The sequence below is a fragment of the Mya arenaria genome, chromosome 9, assembly GCF_026914265.1.
Source record: "Mya arenaria isolate MELC-2E11 chromosome 9, ASM2691426v1".
Classification (NCBI taxonomy): Eukaryota; Metazoa; Mollusca; class Bivalvia; order Myida; family Myidae; genus Mya; species Mya arenaria.
The window spans coordinates 31,497,810-31,518,463 of record NC_069130.1 but is presented as its reverse complement, the minus strand read 5'-3'; the positions used below and the strand labels follow the sequence as shown (position 1 = coordinate 31,518,463).

At 35.6% G+C, this 20,654-nt stretch overlaps 1 protein-coding gene and 1 long non-coding RNA gene across 3 annotated transcripts in view; one reads left to right on the top strand and one right to left on the bottom strand.

The window, feature by feature from the left end:
• The first annotated feature begins 7,598 nt into the window (after positions 1-7,598).
• LOC128203213 (uncharacterized) lies at positions 7,599-9,660 on the top strand. Its single transcript, XR_008255895.1, has 3 exons — positions 7,599-7,755; positions 9,034-9,207; positions 9,536-9,660. It is a non-coding gene; the product is annotated as an uncharacterized LOC128203213 (long non-coding RNA).
• Positions 9,661-9,921: 261 nt separating this feature from the next.
• Positions 9,922-20,654, bottom strand: part of LOC128245678 (uncharacterized) — a 31,577-nt gene continuing 20,844 nt past the window's right edge. For both annotated transcript variants that reach the window (XM_052963901.1, XM_052963900.1), the window contains exons 5-6: positions 15,130-15,339; positions 9,922-14,091 (exon numbers count right to left, since the gene is read on the bottom strand). In XM_052963901.1, coding sequence (XP_052819861.1) covers positions 13,756-14,091; positions 15,130-15,339 — 546 coding nt within the window. In that variant the 3' untranslated portion in view covers positions 9,922-13,755. The remainder of the gene's footprint in view (positions 14,092-15,129; positions 15,340-20,654) is intronic.

The window sequence follows — 20,654 nt, the reverse complement described above, 5'->3', positions numbered from 1 at the left end:
TTAAGATTGAAGAATGTTTACCTCGCGGTGTTGTGAGGGTTTGAATAGAACGTAACCCTGTGACAACGCACATTATCTGTATGAATATATCTGTTATTGTTTAATAGTTTATATATGTGTACTCATGGGCATATGGCCTTTATGCATTTGGAATAAACTATATCAGAATGTAAATATGTGATTGGATTAGAATATCGACGTTCGCGTGTACCATTTAAGGATTAAAATTCGACATGTTACATTTCATTGTGGTATGGTATTCAATAGGGCTGTTCAAAATGGGTGGAGTCCAAAATTTACAAAAAAACAACAACCATCGTTAAGGAATGAAAAGTGAATGTAAATATATATTAAAAGATGTTCTATACATATACATCAATGACGTAGACTGGTAGTCCATGATCATTTTCCATTATTTAACATTTGCTTGGCGGTTAATATACGCTTTTTTACTAGTTGAGATTTTTACAGTTACAAAATTAGTAGCAAAAGTTTATGGAAGAACTATTACGTTCAAATAATTTTACAACTATTTAACGGCTGGTACTCAACATATGATAATCATGTATCATGTAAAGTAATGAAATTATTTCTCTCAGCAAATGCTTTAAACACGTAAATAGAAAGATTCTTAACAAACCAGTGTGATCTATATTCAGCAATGATATGTTTAAACATATTTGGATTAGTACGATAACATCTGGAAAATATTTAGATGTCGTATTTGTGTACAGGCTGCATTCAATCAAGAAATGAAATTCGTCTTCTAAGACATAACAATATGTGCAAAGTGTTCGTTCCAAAATGGTATTAGTCCACCTACCAATTTCTATATTTAACCCATGCGACGATAATCTCAAGTTGCTCAAGCAATTCTGAATATGTGTACATTAACACACTAAAGATTAAGACTTTTAATTCAAATTAGAAATGTTTCTGTAAATTAAAGCTTTTAAGGAGTCAGACAATCTGCTTTTTAAATTTTGAACAAAAACGTCTTGTATTCTGTACTTCAACAATAACACAAAACGTGGAATATCACCAACTCCTTGTGCAAGCCAGACGTTATGAAATCCCATATTACTCAATATTGTTTTAACATGTACTGCCCAGTTTGGTTTATTTGGGAATTTTACAACATCATTAATCATTATATTATAGATGGTTCTTACATATTCATCAATGGGCATACTTAAAACTTTAAGCCAGTATTTAATTATATATATAATGCATTGCGACAGTATATCTAATCTGCCCGTCTCTGCATATACAAAGTCATTTTGTGTTGTTGTATTAACCGAAAGAACATATTTTATCAATTTGGTTTGTATCTTTTCAAGCGAGAATCGTTTTGAAAATCCTCAAACTTCTGAACCATATAATAAGATAAGTCTAATAAGTTCCAACTTATGTTCAGGTGTAATGTTAGTAAATGTGTTCAAATATGTGAGCAAAAGACTATACCTAAATATGTAAATTTACCTCCAGTGGTGTTCCCTGATAGAAAAACTGAAGGTTTAAAGGTAATCTACCCCTCTCGTTATAACAATTATCTTTGTTTTGATTTTATCAAAGTGACACTCTTATTCACAATCAATACATACATATGTATAACAAACATAAATTTTGACTGATAAACCTTTAACTACTTACTAAATAATGCATTTATGGAAAATATTACTTACTGGTAACAAGATTGTAACCGTGTATTTAATAGCTAAAAACGCAAAAATATTAAATCATTGGTGAATGCTAAAAGATTTACTGTGATCTACTATCGTCTCATAAGGCAGAAATACCGTGTTTTATGCACATTTCTTTCAAATAAAAATAGGTATCTTTCATAAGAACCATTGTTTTCGACATGTATTCATCTTTTTTTAGAATATTAAAACAATAATATTAATTGTTGTAAATCTTAGGTGGGAGTAAGAGTGCATCTTTTACCTTAAGTTTCCATTTGTTACAATATTCCTATAATATGTTCGCTTGCAGTTCTGCATAAAGTTCTTCCTCTAGATCGTCAATATACAGTGAAAATGATAACGGCGATAGACTTTCGCCTTTACGGACACCTAAATGACTTTCAATCACTGCACCTAGCTCATTTTGGTGTTTAACTCTTAAATACACATCCTCATCCATAGACTTTATTACTGAAAAGAGATTGCCCCTTTGTCCTAATATATACAGTTTATACCACATATTGTCTCGTACTATATAGTCAAACGCTTTTGTAAAATAAAACACACACACAATAACTGCTTGTTTTCATTAAGAACATGGTTAATAAATTTTGTAACTCAAAAAATGTTATCAACGGTACTCATTTTAGCTCTGAATTCAGCTTGTGCCTCGACATAAACATTGAAATATTCGGCCCAAGTTGAAAACCGACTATTGATAATATTTGTGAATAGTTTTCCCACAACACTACATAATGTTTCCAACTTCGTCTTAATTGCCCTTTTTATGTATTGGGACTAAAATTATAACACTCAGTCCATTTTTTTCCGGAAAATACACGGTTATTAATAGTTTATAAAATAGCTTTAAAAGAAAAGACGATAGTCTATGTTTGCCTTATATCAAACATGCATTAAGAATCCGATCTGGACCAGCACTTTAGCCCAAACTCAAGTTTGAATTACCTTTAAGAACGTCTTCCTCAGTGAATGGCAAATCTAGTTAAAGAAACATTATCTTTAATTCATTTTGTAAAATAGTATTATTAAAGTATAAAATGTCTTCGTCTGGTTGAAAACACCTATCATTAGGATCATAATTTGCCTGGAAGTAGGCTGTAAACGATTCAAGAGATAAATTGTTAGGAGTTGTTTGAGTTGTTCCATCTTTTAATAATTTCCAATATTCTTTTGCATTTTTATTTTCAGCATATATTAATTGATCCGTCCGCTTATTCATATTTAGGTAGTTATAACTTCGAACGTTTCTTTTATAAACACTTCTCGCCCGAATCGTTACAGCGTTATTTTCCTCAGTTGTATATTTTCTGTAATTATTTAAAGCAGTGTAAAATTACTTTCGTTCGTGTTTACACGTTTCATCGAATAAACTACTCCTAACACCAGAAGTGGATGGATTAACATAAGAATCCATTTCACGTGAAAACAATGGTACGCAAATATTATCGATACCCTTAATACAATTCGATAAATACAAATCAATTTCAGAATTACTTTCCGCTTGTTCAACTGATATTTCTAACTGATCCATAAATTGAAAAAAAAATCGGCGTTTAAAGTACTAACATAATCTTCTTTCTTTGTATAACGCCACGAACATGAATAATCAATATTACTGTGTGAATGACTTGCGTTATTTTCTATATTTCCATGTATATTTGATGACCGTTCTAGTGTAAATTTAATTAAGCAACTTCCTGGCTGCCCTTATTTTCTCTGGGTTGTCCCTATCAATAGCTATACGTTTACCCGCAAAACGCGTAACCTTACGCATATCTATGTCGACTTCAAACTTATATTTGAATGTTACCAGAATAGGTCTCTTTTGAACTACATGGCTTTTTTTCGCGACGGGACCTAGTCTCTCCGCATGCTCGAAGAACAATGAATCAGTGTCAACACCCAACTGTTCATATACAAAATCAATTGCTTCCTCCATTACTGAGACATTTATTACGTTCGCAAGGCCATTAAGTAGATTGCTACTCTTATGTTGTGATTCCATGTCTAAAAGTTTAGATCTGAGATATCGCAATATCTCATAATGCGAATCAACACGAGTTGTCGTGCTCTCGATCACTGTTGGTGAGAAGGCTATTGTCGATTGCAATTGCTCAATGCCTTGCATTTTGCCGAACATAACATTTCAATTTTTCATCCATACTCAGGGTCTCAAATGTCTCAAGCTCCACACTACCCACAGCTTTACATTAACGTGAAACGTTCAAATCGCAAATTGTTATAGCACATTATTAAATAACTGGTCGAAAGCGTGTTCAAGTATAGAAACATTACGGCTGTCTTCCCTGGGACTATTACTATATCTTGCACTGCCTGGTTTACGTATTGTGATACATATCGTATAACGCCATGGTCAATGCATTTTGCAACCTTACGTTTCACTTATGTTAGAATATAAAGTATAGACAGATTTGAACAACAACAACAACAACAACAACAATAACAACAATAACAATAACATAATAATAATAATGATGATAATATAAATTAGTCCGGACGTTGCCATGTCCAATCAAAATGCAGCGTGAAAAAACAAGAACGGCATAACGCCAACAGTTTCATGCAAAATGAAAGTCAATATTTCTCTAAAGAAAGAAGTGGGCAATTTAATTATTATTTAAATGACGTGATGAATGTCACGAATATTCGCTCTGTATGACCATATTGTTCTGAGGTGTTTTCCGTAAATCAGTGATTAATTACTGTATTTCAGATATTCTTCAAACCAAAGCCACCAATCCATCATTGACGCACTTGTTATTCACATCGATACGTTTGCTAAGACAATGGCAATTTAATCATTTTGTTTGTAAATGAAATGTTTCGTTACTTAAACTAAAATAAATACAGCCGCTATTGTGTTGTACATGTATCGGTATATTTACGCACTGTTATCCTTATTCTAATCACAACGATTTCCATTCATTATTTTACCATTCATGAATGGATAATTTCACTGCATATAATAAACCACATACAGTGGCGTAGTTTGAACAAAAATGAGGCTGTGAAAGCGGATTTCTTTTGAGTTTGGACGCTATTTATTTTAAGCATGAATTTTGGAAATGCATTTTGGTGTGTAATTCCAACAGGTAAATATATTTACGTGTACACCGAACTTCTTACATCTTGCTTTAGAGCTTTAGAGGTTATGTATGTCATTATAAGTTATAAGACCGCGACCCACAGGGCCTATAAGGAACCTTCAGCTTCAATATAATTCACCACATTACCATACAAGTATTACTTGCGACTTCTTCTTCGTTGCTGTTTATATTTTGTCGCCTTTATTTCCGAGCCGGCCGTCGTTATTACCACTCAATCACTGATGTTGTCGTTGTGACTCACATCACCGTCTAAGCTCGTCTCTTTGGCGTTGTTTTCAGTCTTTGTCTGTGTCATCGCCAAAATGTCTGCGCCCTACGTCATTTTTATCAACAGCCGTCGACGGAAATATCCTTTGTCGGCTTCCTGTTTTCCTACTACAGGTGTTGTTTGGTCTCCCCTCATCGTTGTTTCTACTCCTGTATTTATTGTTATTTGATAACACTTCTGTCGATGTGTACCATCTTAATGTCCCGTCGTTTCTTAGTAAATATTCCGTCTTAAATGCATGCAAACAGCGGTCGATCTTCGTGCAGCCATGTTTTGTTTCCACCCCCTTATAGTATAAGCTCCGCACGAATAATATGATATGACTATGATATGCAAATCCCGTAATGTACGCCTGTAGAGCTACCCTGTTTTTTAACGTGCATCAGTGTATAGCACTGTCACACAGGACCCCAATTTAACGTCCCTCCCGGAAGACGAATAGTATATTTTATAGTGGTGCGGCGGGGAATCGTACCTGCGACTCCAGGAATAACAGTAAATTGTGTTACCACTAGGCCACGGATCCGCCACATGAACTCTAACGGCGGTTGTGTAAGCTTAATTATACTCGCACTCGGGCCTTGTCCATTCGGCGAGTGCTCCGTTAAGATTGTTAGTTATTTTAGGTTTTTGGAGCATAGTGCACATACAGAATGTAACCCTGGTTAGAGCTACCCTGGTTCTTTAACGTGCACCAGTGTATAGCACTGTCATACGGGACCCCATTGAACGTCCCCCCCCCCGGAAGACGATTAGTATTTTTAGTGATGCGACGGGGAATCGAACCTTCTACCCCTGGATTGATAGTCAAGTGTGTTACCACTAGACAACGGATCCGCCACACTCAAATATCACGTGATTACAGTAAGGGAGGAGCTAGTAACTCTATCTTATTTGGTGTTCGTACTTACATGAACTATAAGCTCCTCCATATTTGTCATCACGTGATATTTAGGCGTGAAAGTTTAACCGCCCAAGCGTTAGTTTCATTAGTTGAGTTTCGGGCGGTGGTTAATCTTTTTGATTTTTGAGTTATAAAAGCAAATAAGATGGAATGACGTTTGTACACAAAATGGAAAACAACAAAACATAAACGTTTATGGCACTTAAGTTTGTTAATATTGTTGATATTTGGATTAATATACTTACCAAGATATGCTTACTGGGATGACCTCGTTAAGTTTCTTTTACTCATATAGACCAACAAAATATTGCACATTCTGGTATATATATATATATATATATATATATACATGTATAATATTATATATATTCCGTCCAGCTCGACATTCCAGCTGGACATTGAACATTTGCTATATAATATCGAATGTCGAGCTAGAATTCCGTCCAGCTCGACAATTCAGCACGACATTGAATATTTCCTATATAATATCGAATGTCGAGCTAGAATTCCGTCCAGCTCGACATTCCAGCTCGACATTGAGATTTGCTATACAATATCGAATGTCGATTGTCGATTGCCGATGGCTGAGCCAAATTCACACACATTGATTGGTTGTATATTATTATGAGCATATTAAAGGAAGAAACGTAAATGAGAAATAGTATTTGAATGTTGTCACATAAATATTTTAATTTGCACTGCGAAGTTGTCAACATGATTTGAAATTACACATCAATTCCAAATTTGGGATCATGACATAACCTTCAACTTCCCTTAGACATGCAACCCTTAAATGCCAATCTAAGATATTTCGCGCATGCGTAGATGACAGAGCGATCAATGAAAAATAAACGACTGTACCAAATCATTTCGACCCACAGTTTACTATCTACGAAAATAAATGTTTGTATTTTTTGTTAAATCCGTTCGGCATGATATAGTCACGAGTGTGTGAACACCGCGTAATAAATTACGTCATAAATGGTACGTCGGAAGGCAATATTTTTCTTCGAATGAAGACTTCACTGTAAACAAAGATAACTACTATTTCTTCACCATTTTAAATGAAACATAGCGCTGTCTACGTCGGGTACAGAACCGCTGCCTGATGGAGCAATGTTAAAACTTTTTTTTGGGAAACAGGTTTGTCGAAGTGTTTAAAGAAACTAATTACCTAATTAAACTCCGACAAAAAAAGGAAGGCGGGGCTCTTTAAGCGGCATAGACTGCCCTTTGTTTCATTTAAACTGGTGTAGAAAAAGAAAAGTTATCTTTGTTTTAAGTCTTCATTTTAAGCAAAATTCATTGTCTAAAGGCGAATAAGCGTTCAACAAAATAAATGTGTTTATTGTATGATGTTGCTCAGCAACCAGTGTTAAGTCATTACCGAAATGTTGTCATTTAACAATATCATTGACTAATCATTGTTTTCCTTGGATGCATATTAAACCTTTTCTTTTACCTGTCATCGATATATTGTCCAGGATGATTTGTCAAAAATTAAATTTCAAACAGCAAATAAATCACATGTATCTACGATAATGACGCGTCACAGTGGCAATGAAGCGTACATTCGACATAATGGATTATGAGAGAGCACGTGTGCTGGTTATTTAGCGCAAGACAGTACGGCTTAATATCTTGTCAGACGCGGTCGTAGGAAAAAGCTTGGATCCAAGATGAACAGTAAAGGTGTCGTTGTGCTTCTAGTGTGCTGTCTGCTAGCCGTACAGCTGGCCTCGGTGAACGGTAGGCTCTTACTACAGATATGTTTCATTCTTATCTGGAAGATAATTTCATGTGTTTTAAATAGTTGGGAATTATTTGAAAAAGCCGAGGAACTTCGTTCTATGACCATATATGTTGGAAAGAATGTAGTATTGAGGCTGTTGTTTTTTTTATTATTGTCATTAAAATAACTGTCAAAAGATTCAAACGTCTTAGAGTATGTATGGGTTGTTTTATCAAGAGAGACGTGACAGTTTTTTAGTTAGTTATCTTGTGTTGGCCACTTAATAAAAGGCTGAGTTTCACTGTGTACGTACATTTTGTGTAAAACGGAAGTTCTATCAAAAACAACGTGCTTCTTATTTCAGCATGTTTATGCGTTTTATTTTAGGGCAAAACAACGATTCAGTTGTTCCTTTTGCCAAAAACGTAAACACAGTATTTACACGTACGTTAGACGCTTCCTTAAATACGGTATATACACGTACATTAGACGCGTCCTTAAATACGGTATATACACATACCCTTAACGCGTCCTTAAATACGGTATATACACATACCCTTAACGCGTCCTTAAATACGGTATATACACATACCTTAAACGCGTCCTCAAATACGGTTAAACACAAACATTAAACGCGTCCTTTAATACGGTATACACACATATATTAAACGCGTTTTAAGCACTATATATCCGTGTGCGACAGCAATGAGAATTCTGCCATTTCGTGTGTTCAAAAATCTTCATTGGAGCCAAAAGCTAATAATAATGTGTGGTGTTATGTTTACTCACAGATATGTGTGATGTGTACGTGTACACGCATGTATTTGTGATGTGTACGCGTACACGCCGTTATTTGTGATGTGTCCGTGTACACGCAGATATATGTGATGTGTACACGCAGGTATTTGTGATGGGTACACGCAGGTATTTGTGATATTCACGTGTACACGCAGGTATTTGTGATGTGTACTCGCAGGTTTTTGTATTGTGTACGCATACACACAGATATTTGTGACGTGTACGTGAACGCGCAGGTATTTGTGGTGTGTATGTGTAAATACAGATATTTGTGATGTGTACGTGAACACGCATGTATTTGTAATGTGTATGTGTTCATACAGATATTTGTGATGTGTACTTGAACACGCAGGTATTTGTGATGTGTATATGTTCATACAGATATTTGTGATGTGTATGTGAACACGCAGGTATTTATGATGTATACGTGAACACGCAGGTATTTGTGATGTGTTCGTGTTCATACAGATATATGTGAGGGAGATGGAACATTTCAGGTAACTGCTACCGGTACGTCTGTAAGCGGCGATGTCAATACACGGCGCCAAACTATGATGAGTATGCGTTCCGGTACCTGTGGCCGCTTGCCTGCGGGCGGAGGGCCGTCGATCGCTGGGGAGTGAAGGCGTGTTGTCGGACGATGGGTCGATATTAAATCCATATTTCTAGACGTACGTTTTCTTCGCTTTGTACTGGGGTGGTTCAGAAAACATAACATTTTCAATCAATTGTGTTTGAAGTCTTCCCGTAGCTTTGTTTTTGGTTCAAGACAACACCATAGAAACAGTAAAATTGAAACAATTATGTACATGCTGACTCTTTCACTAGATGACATTCTTGTTTCGAACATAAACATGCAGGAAGTACTTGTATGCTTTACTGGTAGCGCTACGGTGATTTAAGCCTTAAACATGTACATCAAACCAGCGTCATGACCTAACCCCGAAATAAGGAAGTGCTAACCAAATTCTTCAATGTCATTCTCTTTCTCTCTTTCAGAAAATGTCAGACGGTTCAAGGTCAAGTGAAAACAAATAAATTCCAGCTAAACCCTGATGTTTAGAGATAGAGAATGAAATTGTTTTATTTATATCTGTACACGTATAAATTATTGGTTAAAGAAGTGTTCGTCATTGTGTTTTATTTTCGAAAAACAATACCTTGTCTTACAAGGAAAGGTCCTTGCCGTATTTCTATCATCACTTATTTCTTACATTCATTTTGATGAACCAGCAGTAAGCCGTTACTGATTTAACCAAGCACATCGATATATTTAAACAGTGTCTGGGCCAGTTTCCAGCTTAAAGTTGCCGTTCTGCTGCTCCGAGCCTGTCACATATAATTTAATAAATACTAACTTATCCAAAAATCAACTCGAAATATCGGGATGTTTTTGTTTTATTTCATCATAAATTACTATCGTATTTACAAATACAATTAACATTTAACAATTCATCACAGGTATTTGTAAATTCAACAATATCCTATTAAAACATAGTCATATATTCTTATCACGTACAGCAGTCTATAAATTCGTCGTTTTTTTCAGAACAGACAATCGAGATATGATAATATAAGTGTAACTTGGACAAGTCTTTATTTTATTTATACTTTACGCATTTGTTCACCTAACATGACTGTATATGTGTGTTCTTTTCCGGTAAATATGGTGTTTTATGAACAGTCAGTATGGCACCCCTAGGCCAGATCAGTCACGCGCAACAACGTGTTTCCCTACATGTATTTATATAATTATGTAGTTTATGAAAATTAATAGGGACATTTCAATAGAGCGCAATATGTTTTTGCAAATTGTATATTTACAAAACGAATGAAATCATCTTATAAATCCGCTGTTGCATGGGCACTGTTTGACGTCATCATTTAACTGAAATAACTACGCATGATGACGTCAGTAAACAACTTTACTTGCGTTTTTTGGTGAAATGCAATAAAGTGCGTTCACTTCGTCATTTTAATACTAATTAAACTTTTAAGGTGTGAAAGAAAAAATAACAATTATATTTATTATTGTACTGCATCTTTGCTTGGATTTGAATTTCCTTCAGATATAGTCATACCGTAGATGAAACAACTAATATGCATGTAATAAATATTCAAAAGCTTATATAAGCCACACTTATAGGAAATAACACACAATAACATGATTGAAACTCTTGACGTGAAAGGTGGCAACAGATGAATACTAATGGTTCATGTTATAAAACAATAGTTAGCAAACTTTTAGCTTACACGATCAATCATAATTAAACATAATAATACATTGTTCAGGAACATGTGATGACTTTCATATTGTTACGAAAACATCTGAATAGTAATTATTGTCTGCATCAGCGCGCACAAGCCACGAAATAATTAAATTAAATTTGTATTGTTTTTATGGCAAATGAAACGTTTTCTTGAAGATTTAGTAGGCAAACACGTAGCGAGTGATAGTTAGGGTAAAAACAATAGTATGATGTCAGTGATCATTTAGGTAATATAGTGCACATAATTTCATGGCGGTTTATAGTAAAAGAATTTGGATATTTTGATAGTCTACATCAATTCATTAATCCGAGGAACAATATGGCCGCCACTGTGTTCAAAAGTATATTAGGACAAACCATTGTATGACTAAAATTAATCCGACCCTTCGAAGCGCTGAGCAGTCGGAAAGTCTACAAGCTTCTTAATCGGCTTCCGCACGAGCCCTCGGGTTGGAATTTTGTACTCAAAAAAGGATTCCACAAATACTATCAAATCATTCACCTTGAACGCTTCTTAAAAGCTTTTAACTGTGTCAAGCTTATGTCTGACGTTGAAATATTATAACATGAACATAGAGATCATCCCATTTAAAGTTGTAGAAGAAAGGAAATGTGTTATATTATATCCCAAAAGTATTACAGATAGTATATAATAAAAATGGCGCCCAAGATGACCCCCAAACGTACAAAATATTGATCTAATGATTTTTTTTTCAATTTGCATGTTGATTAATCAAAAGGTATCTAAATGATATTGCTTTGATTAGAAAAAAAATATTTAAGTATTCCAACAACATTTTGAATAAAATCACGTTTAACATGGATTTCAAGATGGCGTCCAAGATGCTTGCCAAAATATCCCATAATAATAGATTTCTTTGAAATGTGTGCATTCGCAGAATCGTCAGAATTCGATTCATTAATATTGTTTGCCTATAACAAATATTATTGTACATAACCAGAGAGCATGTTTGACCATAACAATCTTAACATGGAGTCAAAGTTGTCGCAATATATTAGACAATAGTTTTGAAACTAACAAATTTGCATTTTGCTACGCGTTTTACACGATTCCATATGTATAACTAAAATCTTTTAATACAGCATGACAGAATATTCCATTTTACAATAATTTTAGTTAAAAAATGAAAATAGTTAATCTTTTAAAATGCTATTATTTAGAGGAAAGTACATTTCTACAAAATCGGATTCTCGGATTTATGTAAACGCCAAATTAAAATACTCCCGGATAAAAAAGCCTGTTCTAATAACCCTATTGTATTTGATGAAAAACATGTTAATGAAAGGGATGTTAGTTATCTAGTGGTAGGCATGCTTTCTTAAATACAATCCTTTCATAACACAGAAAAACACAAATATGGCACATGCGATTATTTAAATAAGACACTCAAAAATGTTATTGTTATGCAATTATATCCTTCTCCTATGTTTTTTCCAATCACCATTTTGAATATGCTTACCAGAATTGGTTAATAATACCTTATTTGTATTTCGAGAGATATATTAAAGAAGAGCATACTGGTTCAATCAATTTTGACAACAATAAATAAAGTGGGGGTTTAATCAGTATTAGCCGTATGCTCTTCCATATTATATCACACCGGACTACTTAAAGACTGTTCAACATTTCACTGAAATATAGAAACAAACAGATCCGGGTTAAACATACGCAGCAGGGTGACAAACACAAACAAACAAGAAACAACAACAACAAACGTTTGTAATATGTGGTGTTTACGATTTACGATAACTATCAGTTCAATATGGTCTACTGTACTAGGCTACATTCATACATATAACGATCCTGATTAAAGATGCGTTAAATACGACTGTAAATAGTCCGGGTAAGATTAAGAGATACAATTTATGTCACTGATTTAGTTTTCTATTCTGTTGTTAGAACATGGAACACATTTTTTGTGTTTTACACGATATTTTCATCGTTTATAACCGTTTATAAATCTATAACTCTATCAATTAATCACACAACCCTAATCATCACAAAACAGTCAATTTTGGTACATTATATATTAGTATTATCGCGAGAATGGTTACCTGGATTACTTTTCTTATTTTTTAAGCGTTGGTTTGCAATAGTATATGATAAAACCTTAATTGTTTGCTAAGTATATAAAGCACGTGTTTAATTCATACTGTCTTATGATGAAATTTATTTGCTGATTATTTTCGTGAAATTTTAATTGAACTTATGCTATAAGTGGAACGTGTTTCGAAAACAACTGATTACACAACAATATCAGAAATTTACAATAGGTGTTGTTTCAAAATCATATCATACACTGTTTATTTTGGGATTCGAAGTAAATGCTTCAAATCCATTTCTTTTATTTGGTTTATTGGTGATCATTGTACTATTATTTGGGTTTACTGCAACCTCCAGCTTTTCGCATTGTTCAATAGACGTTTGGTAAAAGAGAGCATAAAATGTCCGAAAAAAGCAAAACCTTGGCACTTGAGGTCATCATAGCAGAATAGAAGAATTAAATCCATTTCAACTAAATATTTATATATAAACGGTATTGTAACATAGTCTTAAAGGCGCACATAAGATATTATACAGATCAAAATATAAGCGATAGTTTGGTCCTCTAGTAACTGAGAATTTGTGGCCACGTCGCCATTAATTGTTTTCATTTCTAAAAACATGCATTTTTATCTATGCCTTTTATGGTTTTAATAATAAAATTCAAATAAATTTATCATAACAATGCATTAAAATCAAAAAGCATTTGTATAACCCCATATGTGCGCCTTTAATTATGTCATGGAATCCCTGTCAGTTCTTGGTAGAACCCAACACTGATGTCCGGAAGAAAGAACCCGTGTGGGAAACGAACTCTAAGTTTCCATAAACCTTCCTGAAATGATGTATGCTACATAAGGTCATTGCAAGAACATATAACCGTGTTAAAACCTCTGATTGAACGATTCCTCTGCGGCGCTGTATCCATCCGCACCGAGTTGTTCGGTCGAGCCAATACCGGAGCTACTTGACCTATCACTAAGTGTCTCATTTAGATGTTGCTTTTTGTTGAGCTGAAGTGTGGGTGGTTCGGTGGTGGGTGATCCTGGAGGGTTTGAGATCTGCCGTAGGCCCCTGGTGAAGTCCCTTTTCCCCTGTTCTACCTCCTCCTCGTAGCTGTACGCGTTGTTGCCGTACCAATCAGGCTCAGACTTGTTGTAGCGCAGGCTCGCTTGGCTCTCTGCCCCGCGTAGATCAACAGTGGACGGATGCGATCCAAGCTGCAACGAAAACAAACATTAAAACAAATGTTTAATATAAATTGATTCCAATTTCTAAGGGCTTATATCCCTAACACCACATTACTAATAAATCACGATGGTTTTCTAATTGAAACACGAGCTAAACTGAACGTTCCGTTGTAACCAGTTATTGTGCATTTTGTGCGTTTTGTTTGAAAACTAATGTTGATCGGTCATGACGATAGTATTTAAAGAAGGACAATGGTGTTCAACACTTTATGAAGCTTTACGACATGATTAATTTAACTTTAAGGCAAATATAATAAATACATGACTTCTGTCTAGCTAGTAGTGCTACCATTGTATCTGACTAATACTATAAACAACTAGGGATGCAATCGAACGGCATTATTGATATTCGAATGTCGGTAAAATTTCAAAGCACGAACGTTATATCGACACATGTGTTTCACATGTGTTTCACATGTGTCGATATAACGTTCGTGCTTTGAAATTTTACCGACATTCGAATTTATAGCACATATAGATAGAACATGTCGTTTATATCACCACGGCGATTTGAGACCACGGCGATTAGAGAAATAATGCACAGCTAAATTAGCAGCCAAGACATTGGTGTGAAGGTAATTTAATTTAACCAAAAATAACTTGTTTGATGCCACTTGACTTATAGCCAGTTGTTGTAAAATAACGGGGACTGTTTATAATACCTGACGATATATCCCTTATTGTCATATGACTCGGGTATAGTGTATTGATATCACATTCACGCCCCTGGCATTAAGGGCCACTGGTTGTAAAAACATGGCAAACGAACTTTATACACAATTGTAGGCAAACGATGTATTATTATTCTGTTTATTCAACAAAATAGTCATCGAATATTCTAATACCGATCTTTGGATTCGAATACGAATTATATATTAAAGTTATATCGAATATTTGAACATTCCTTTGCATCCCTTATAGCATCACAATACGAACAACATCTCGAACCCAAATTAAAAGAAATCGTGTTCGTTTTTAAAAAAAAAACATACTAAACTCGCATGGTACCTTAAAGAGTGGTTTGCCCTGCTTGTGGCGCCTTTTTGCACGTGTCACAAGTGGGATGATGAAGGCAAGGAGAACCACGATTAACACGAGCACGCCCGCGAACACGGCTGGTACTGCCGGATAGCCGCTGCCACCGCCAGGCCGTTCCACGTGTACGATAAACGCCACAGGATTGGACAATATGACACCATCATCGTTGACAAGGCAAACCTGAAAAATTTGAAGTTACTGTACCGAGGTGAACATTATGACTGCTGTACTTTGATTCGTCGAGGATGCATTCGCCTCAAGTGGATTTTTGCGGATTGGATTCACTATGCGCAAGCCTTGATTAACCAAATTCTGCCAAAATCCACTTAAGTACAGACCTTTGGTAAAGTTAAGAAAGCGTTAAACGATTCGTCGTTAACTTTTAAACATGACATATTTGATAAAATGCTAAAATATGTAAAATAAAACAACACAGTTACAACTGCAATAGCTCTCTCAAATCTTGATAGAAATACTCCAGGTCACAGACGTATCCATATCTTACTTCAAGAGCAGGAAACCTTTGATACTTGGCGACGATGGCGTTAACAACGTTGTCACTTTTACACAGTCGGCACATTCAGTATCAAATAAATAACCGTTCATTAAATGATTATTTATTTCTGGGGCATTCGAGTGATCTTGAATGCCCGGATGATAAGACAACTCCCGTTAAATTACCATTCTGACCGCGGCAGTCAAGATCGCATAAATGAGCCCGAAATAAATTTCAATTCTCATAATTACATGCTTTCCGCACTCATATTAATGAACCTAACTTTTCCACGAACCGCACCACACACACACACACACACACACACACACACACCCGCACCCGCACCCGCACACACACACAATTTTCTTAATACGCAGAAATAGATTAGTTTATGGTCCAGTTTTTATCACTATTTTCATCCTAAAACATTTAAACAGTAAATCTACACTTGTTCTCTACAAGGAGAAAGCCCATATCTAATATTGTTTTCCAAAAGAATTTGAGATAGTTATGCATTGCCCAACGGTCACCTTAACACAGATTGTAACGCGAGAGCAACACTCACACGAGAGATGTACGTGAATTTAGCGGCATAGCGGCCTAGCGGCGTGAAGTTAGCGGCCTAGCGTAGCGGCCTAGCGGCGTGAAGTTAGCGGCCTAGCAGCGTGAAGTTTGCGGCCTAGCGGCCTAATTGTTTTCTCTATTTCCAAGCAATTGATAATGCGTTTTTTTATAAAAACAATGATAAATCAAAGTTTTTTATTCATACAGTTACATAGCGGCCTTAAATTGTTTTCTATTCAGATCATTTTTCTATACGTTGTAATTTAAAACAATTATAATTAACTGTTTTATGCACAAGTTATCGCTCTGAAGCGTTTTTAACTTTTTTTTCTTCAAAAAAAGTCGATCAAGCACTTCAGCGGCCTAGCGGCGTGAAATTAGCGGCATAGCGGCCTAGCGGCCTAAAATTGAATCCTATTTCAAAGCATGTATACATGCATTTTCTCCTAAAACAATGACATATTAACTGTTTTTAAGCACACATTTACACATTGAAGCGATTATCAATATTTTTTTTCAAAAACGTCGATTAAGCAGTCAGCTAATTCAAAGCATTAAACATGCCCGTTCTTCTAAAACAATGATATATTTACTGTTTTTATGCACAAACTATAACTCTGAAGCGTTTTCAACTTTTTTTCAAAAAAGTCGATCGAGCACTTCAGCGGCCTAGCGGCCTAGCGGCGTGAAGTTAGCGGCCTGGTGGCCTAGCGGCCTAGCGGCCTAGCGGCCTAAAATGGTATCCTATTTCAAAGCATGTATACATGCATTTTCTTCTAAAACAATGACAAATGAACTGTTTTTATGCACAAATTAACACTTTGAAGCTATTAGCGATTATCAACAGTTTTTTTCAAAAACATCGATAAAGCAGTCAGCTATTTCAAAGCATTAAACATGTCTGTTCTTCTAAAACAATGATATATTTACTGTTTTTATGCACAAATTATCACTCTGCAGCGTTTTTCAACTTTTTTCAAAAAAGTCGATCGAGCACTTCAGCGGCCTAGCGGCCTAGCGGCGTGAAGTTAGCGGCCTAGCGGCCTAGCGGCCTAAAATGGTATCCTATTTCAAAGCATGTATACATGCATTTTCTTCTAAAACAATAATATATTAACTGTTTTTATGCACAGACTATCACTCTGAGGCGATTATCAACAGTTTTTTTTTTCAAAAAGTCGAACAAGCAGTCAGCTTTTCAAAGCATGTGAACATGCCTTTCCTTCTAATATTTTTATATATTTTCTGTTTTTATGCCCAAATTATCACTCTTAAGCAATTATAAACATTTTTTCAAAAAAGTCGATCGAGCACTTCAGTGTTAATGTTGAAAAAGGATTAATTTTAGTATTTTGCGTCATTTAAAGAGTGTTTTGCAAACGAACTATTGTGAATGATTTTTTTTTTCATTTTTTCGGCTTTGAAAACATGAATTTCTGAATTTTCCGTGTTGTTAGAAAAGACAATATTCAGCATATCACGCTCTGATGCGTAGTGTGGTAAGGGGAAACTAAATTACAGTTTAAATGGCAAAATGAAGTGTTTTGAATTTGAAGACGAGCTTTTTTTTTACAAAAACGACGGGAAACTTCGAACGATTTTGTCTCAGCAGAGCGATAAAAATCGAGTGAAATTCTAGCAAGATTACGTTAAATAATTAGTGTTCTGTAACATTTTACATCTTATCTTTGCTTTAAAGTCATTAAACTTGGAATCATCCGAACGTTACACAGGGTTTAAGCCTTGTATCCAGCACGTGTAAAAATATTGTTATACGCTTGAGGCTGCTCGGGGCTGTCCCGGGCATCCAGAAAACTAAAGTCGAAAAGTGGAGTAAAGTGATGTTTTTAGTTCACACTCAAAGAATAGTGTAAATGTTGAAAAAGTATTAATTTTAGTATTTTGCGTCATTTAACGAGTATTTTGCAAACGAATTATTGTGAATGATTTTAATTTTTATTATTCGGCTTTGAAAACATGAATTTCATGATTTTCCGTGTTGTTAAGTCAATAAACTTGTTATCATTCGAACGTTTCATATACTTGAAGCCATGTATCCAGCCCGAGTAAAAATACCATAAAACGCCCGAAGCTGCCTTGGGCTGCCCGGGGCTGCCAGGAGCTGCCCGTGGCTGCTCGGAGCTGCCAGTAAAATAAAATAGAAAAATGGACTAAAGTGATGTTTTTACTTCACACTCAAAGAATAGTGTAAATGTTGAAAAAGTATTCATTTTAGTATTTTGCGTCATTTAAAGAGTATTTTGCAAACGAAATATTGTAAATGATTTTTTTCATTTTTTCCGGCTTTGAAAACATGAATTTCTGAATTTTCCGTGTTGTTAAGTCATTAAACTTGTAATCATTCGAACGTTTCATAGACTAGAAACCATGTATCCAGCCCCAGTAAAAATACCATAAAACGCCCGGGGCTGCCCGGGGCTGCTTGGGGTTGCCAGAATGAAAACTAAAATAGAAAAGTCGAGTAAAGTGATGTTTTTAGTTCACACTCAAAGAATAGTGTAAATGTTGAAAAAGTATTCATTTTAAGAGTATTTTTGCAAACAAATTATTGTGAATGATTTTTCATATACTAGAAGCCATGTATCCAGCCCAAGTAAAATACCATAAAACGCCTGGGGCTGGATACATGGCTGTCAGACGCGTGAAATCAAAAAGTGGAGTAAAGGGATTTCTTTAGTTCACAAAAAAAGGAATAGTGTACATGTTTTTATATGATTCATTTTAGTATTTTTGCTTCAGTTGAAAGTGTGTTTTGCAAACCAACTATTGTGAATGATTGTTTTTTCATATTTTTTTATGTATTTTTTTGGCTTTGAAAACTGAAAACCGACGGGAAACTTCACACGAGTTCGTCTTAGCATATCTGCTAATCTGCCCAGCTGCTCAGCTTTTGACTTCACGCCGTCAGCTTCTAGACTGCTAACTCACGCTGCTATGCTGCTAGTCAGCTAGGCTGCTGACTTTACGCTGCTAGGCTGTCAGTCTGCTGGGCTGCTGACTTAACGCTGCTAGGCTGCCAGTCTGCTGGGCTGCTAACTTCACGCTGCTGGGCTGCTGTGCTGCTGACTTCACGCTGCTAGGCTGTCAGTCTGCTGGGCTGCTGACTTCACGCTGCTAAGCTGCCAGTCTGCTGAGCTGCTGACTTCACGCTGCTGGGCTGCTGACTTCACGCTGCTTGGCTGCTGGGCTGCCGACTTCACGCTGCTGGGCTGCTGGGCTGCCAGTCTGCCAACTTCACGAACATTTCAGAGTGATATTTGTGCATAAAAACAGTAAATATATCATTGTTTTAGAAGAACAGGCATGTTTAATGCTTTGAAATAGTTGACTGCTTAATCGACTTTTTTGAAAAAAATATGTTGATTATCGCTAATAGCTTCAAGGTGTTAATTTGTGCATTCAAACAGTTAATATGTCATTGTTTTAGAAGAAAATGCATGTATACATGATTTGAAATAGGAAACCATTTTAGGCCGCTAGGCCGCTAGGCCGCTAGGCCGCTAACTTCACACAGCTAGGCCGCTAGGCCGCTGAAGGGCTCGATCGACTTTTTTGAAAAATAAATAAAAAACGCTTCAGAGTGATATTTGTGCATAAAAGCAGTAAATATATCATTGTTTTAGAAGATCAGGCATGTTTAATCCTTTGAAATAGCTAACTGCTTAATCGACTTTTTTGAAAAAAATATGTTGATTATCGCTAATAACTTCAAAGTGTTAATTTGTGCATTTCAACAGTTAATATGTCATTCTTTTAGAAGAAACTGCATGTATACATGCTTTGAAATAGGAAACCATTTAGGCCGCTAGGCCGCTAGGCCACCAGGCCGCTAATTTCACGCCGCTAGGCCGCTAGGCGGCTGAAGTGCTCGATCGACTTTTTTGGGAAAAAAATTAAAAACGCTGCAGAGTGATAATTTGTACATAAAAACAGTAAATACATCATTGTTTTAGAAGAACAGGCATATTTAATGCTTTGGATTAGCTGACTGCTTTATCGACGTTTTTGAAAAAAAAAGTTGATAATCGCTTCAATGTGTTAATGTGTGCATAAAAACAATTAAAATGTCATTGTTTTAGAAGAAAATGCATGTATACATGCTTTGAAATAGGATTCAATTTAGGCCGCTAGGCCGCCAGGCCGCTAATTTCACGCCGCTAGGCCGCTAGGTCGCTGAAGTGCTCGATCGACTTTTTTGAAAAAAAGTTGAAAATCGCTTCAGAGTGATAATTTGTGCATAAAACAGTTAATTTAAAATTGTTTTAGAATAAAAGGTAAAGAAAAATATTCTGAATAGATAACAATTTAAGGCCGCTATGTAACTTTATGAATAAAAAACTTTGATTTATCATTGTTTTAAAAAAAAACCGCATTAACAACTGCTTGGAAATAGCATAATTAGGCCGCTTGGCCG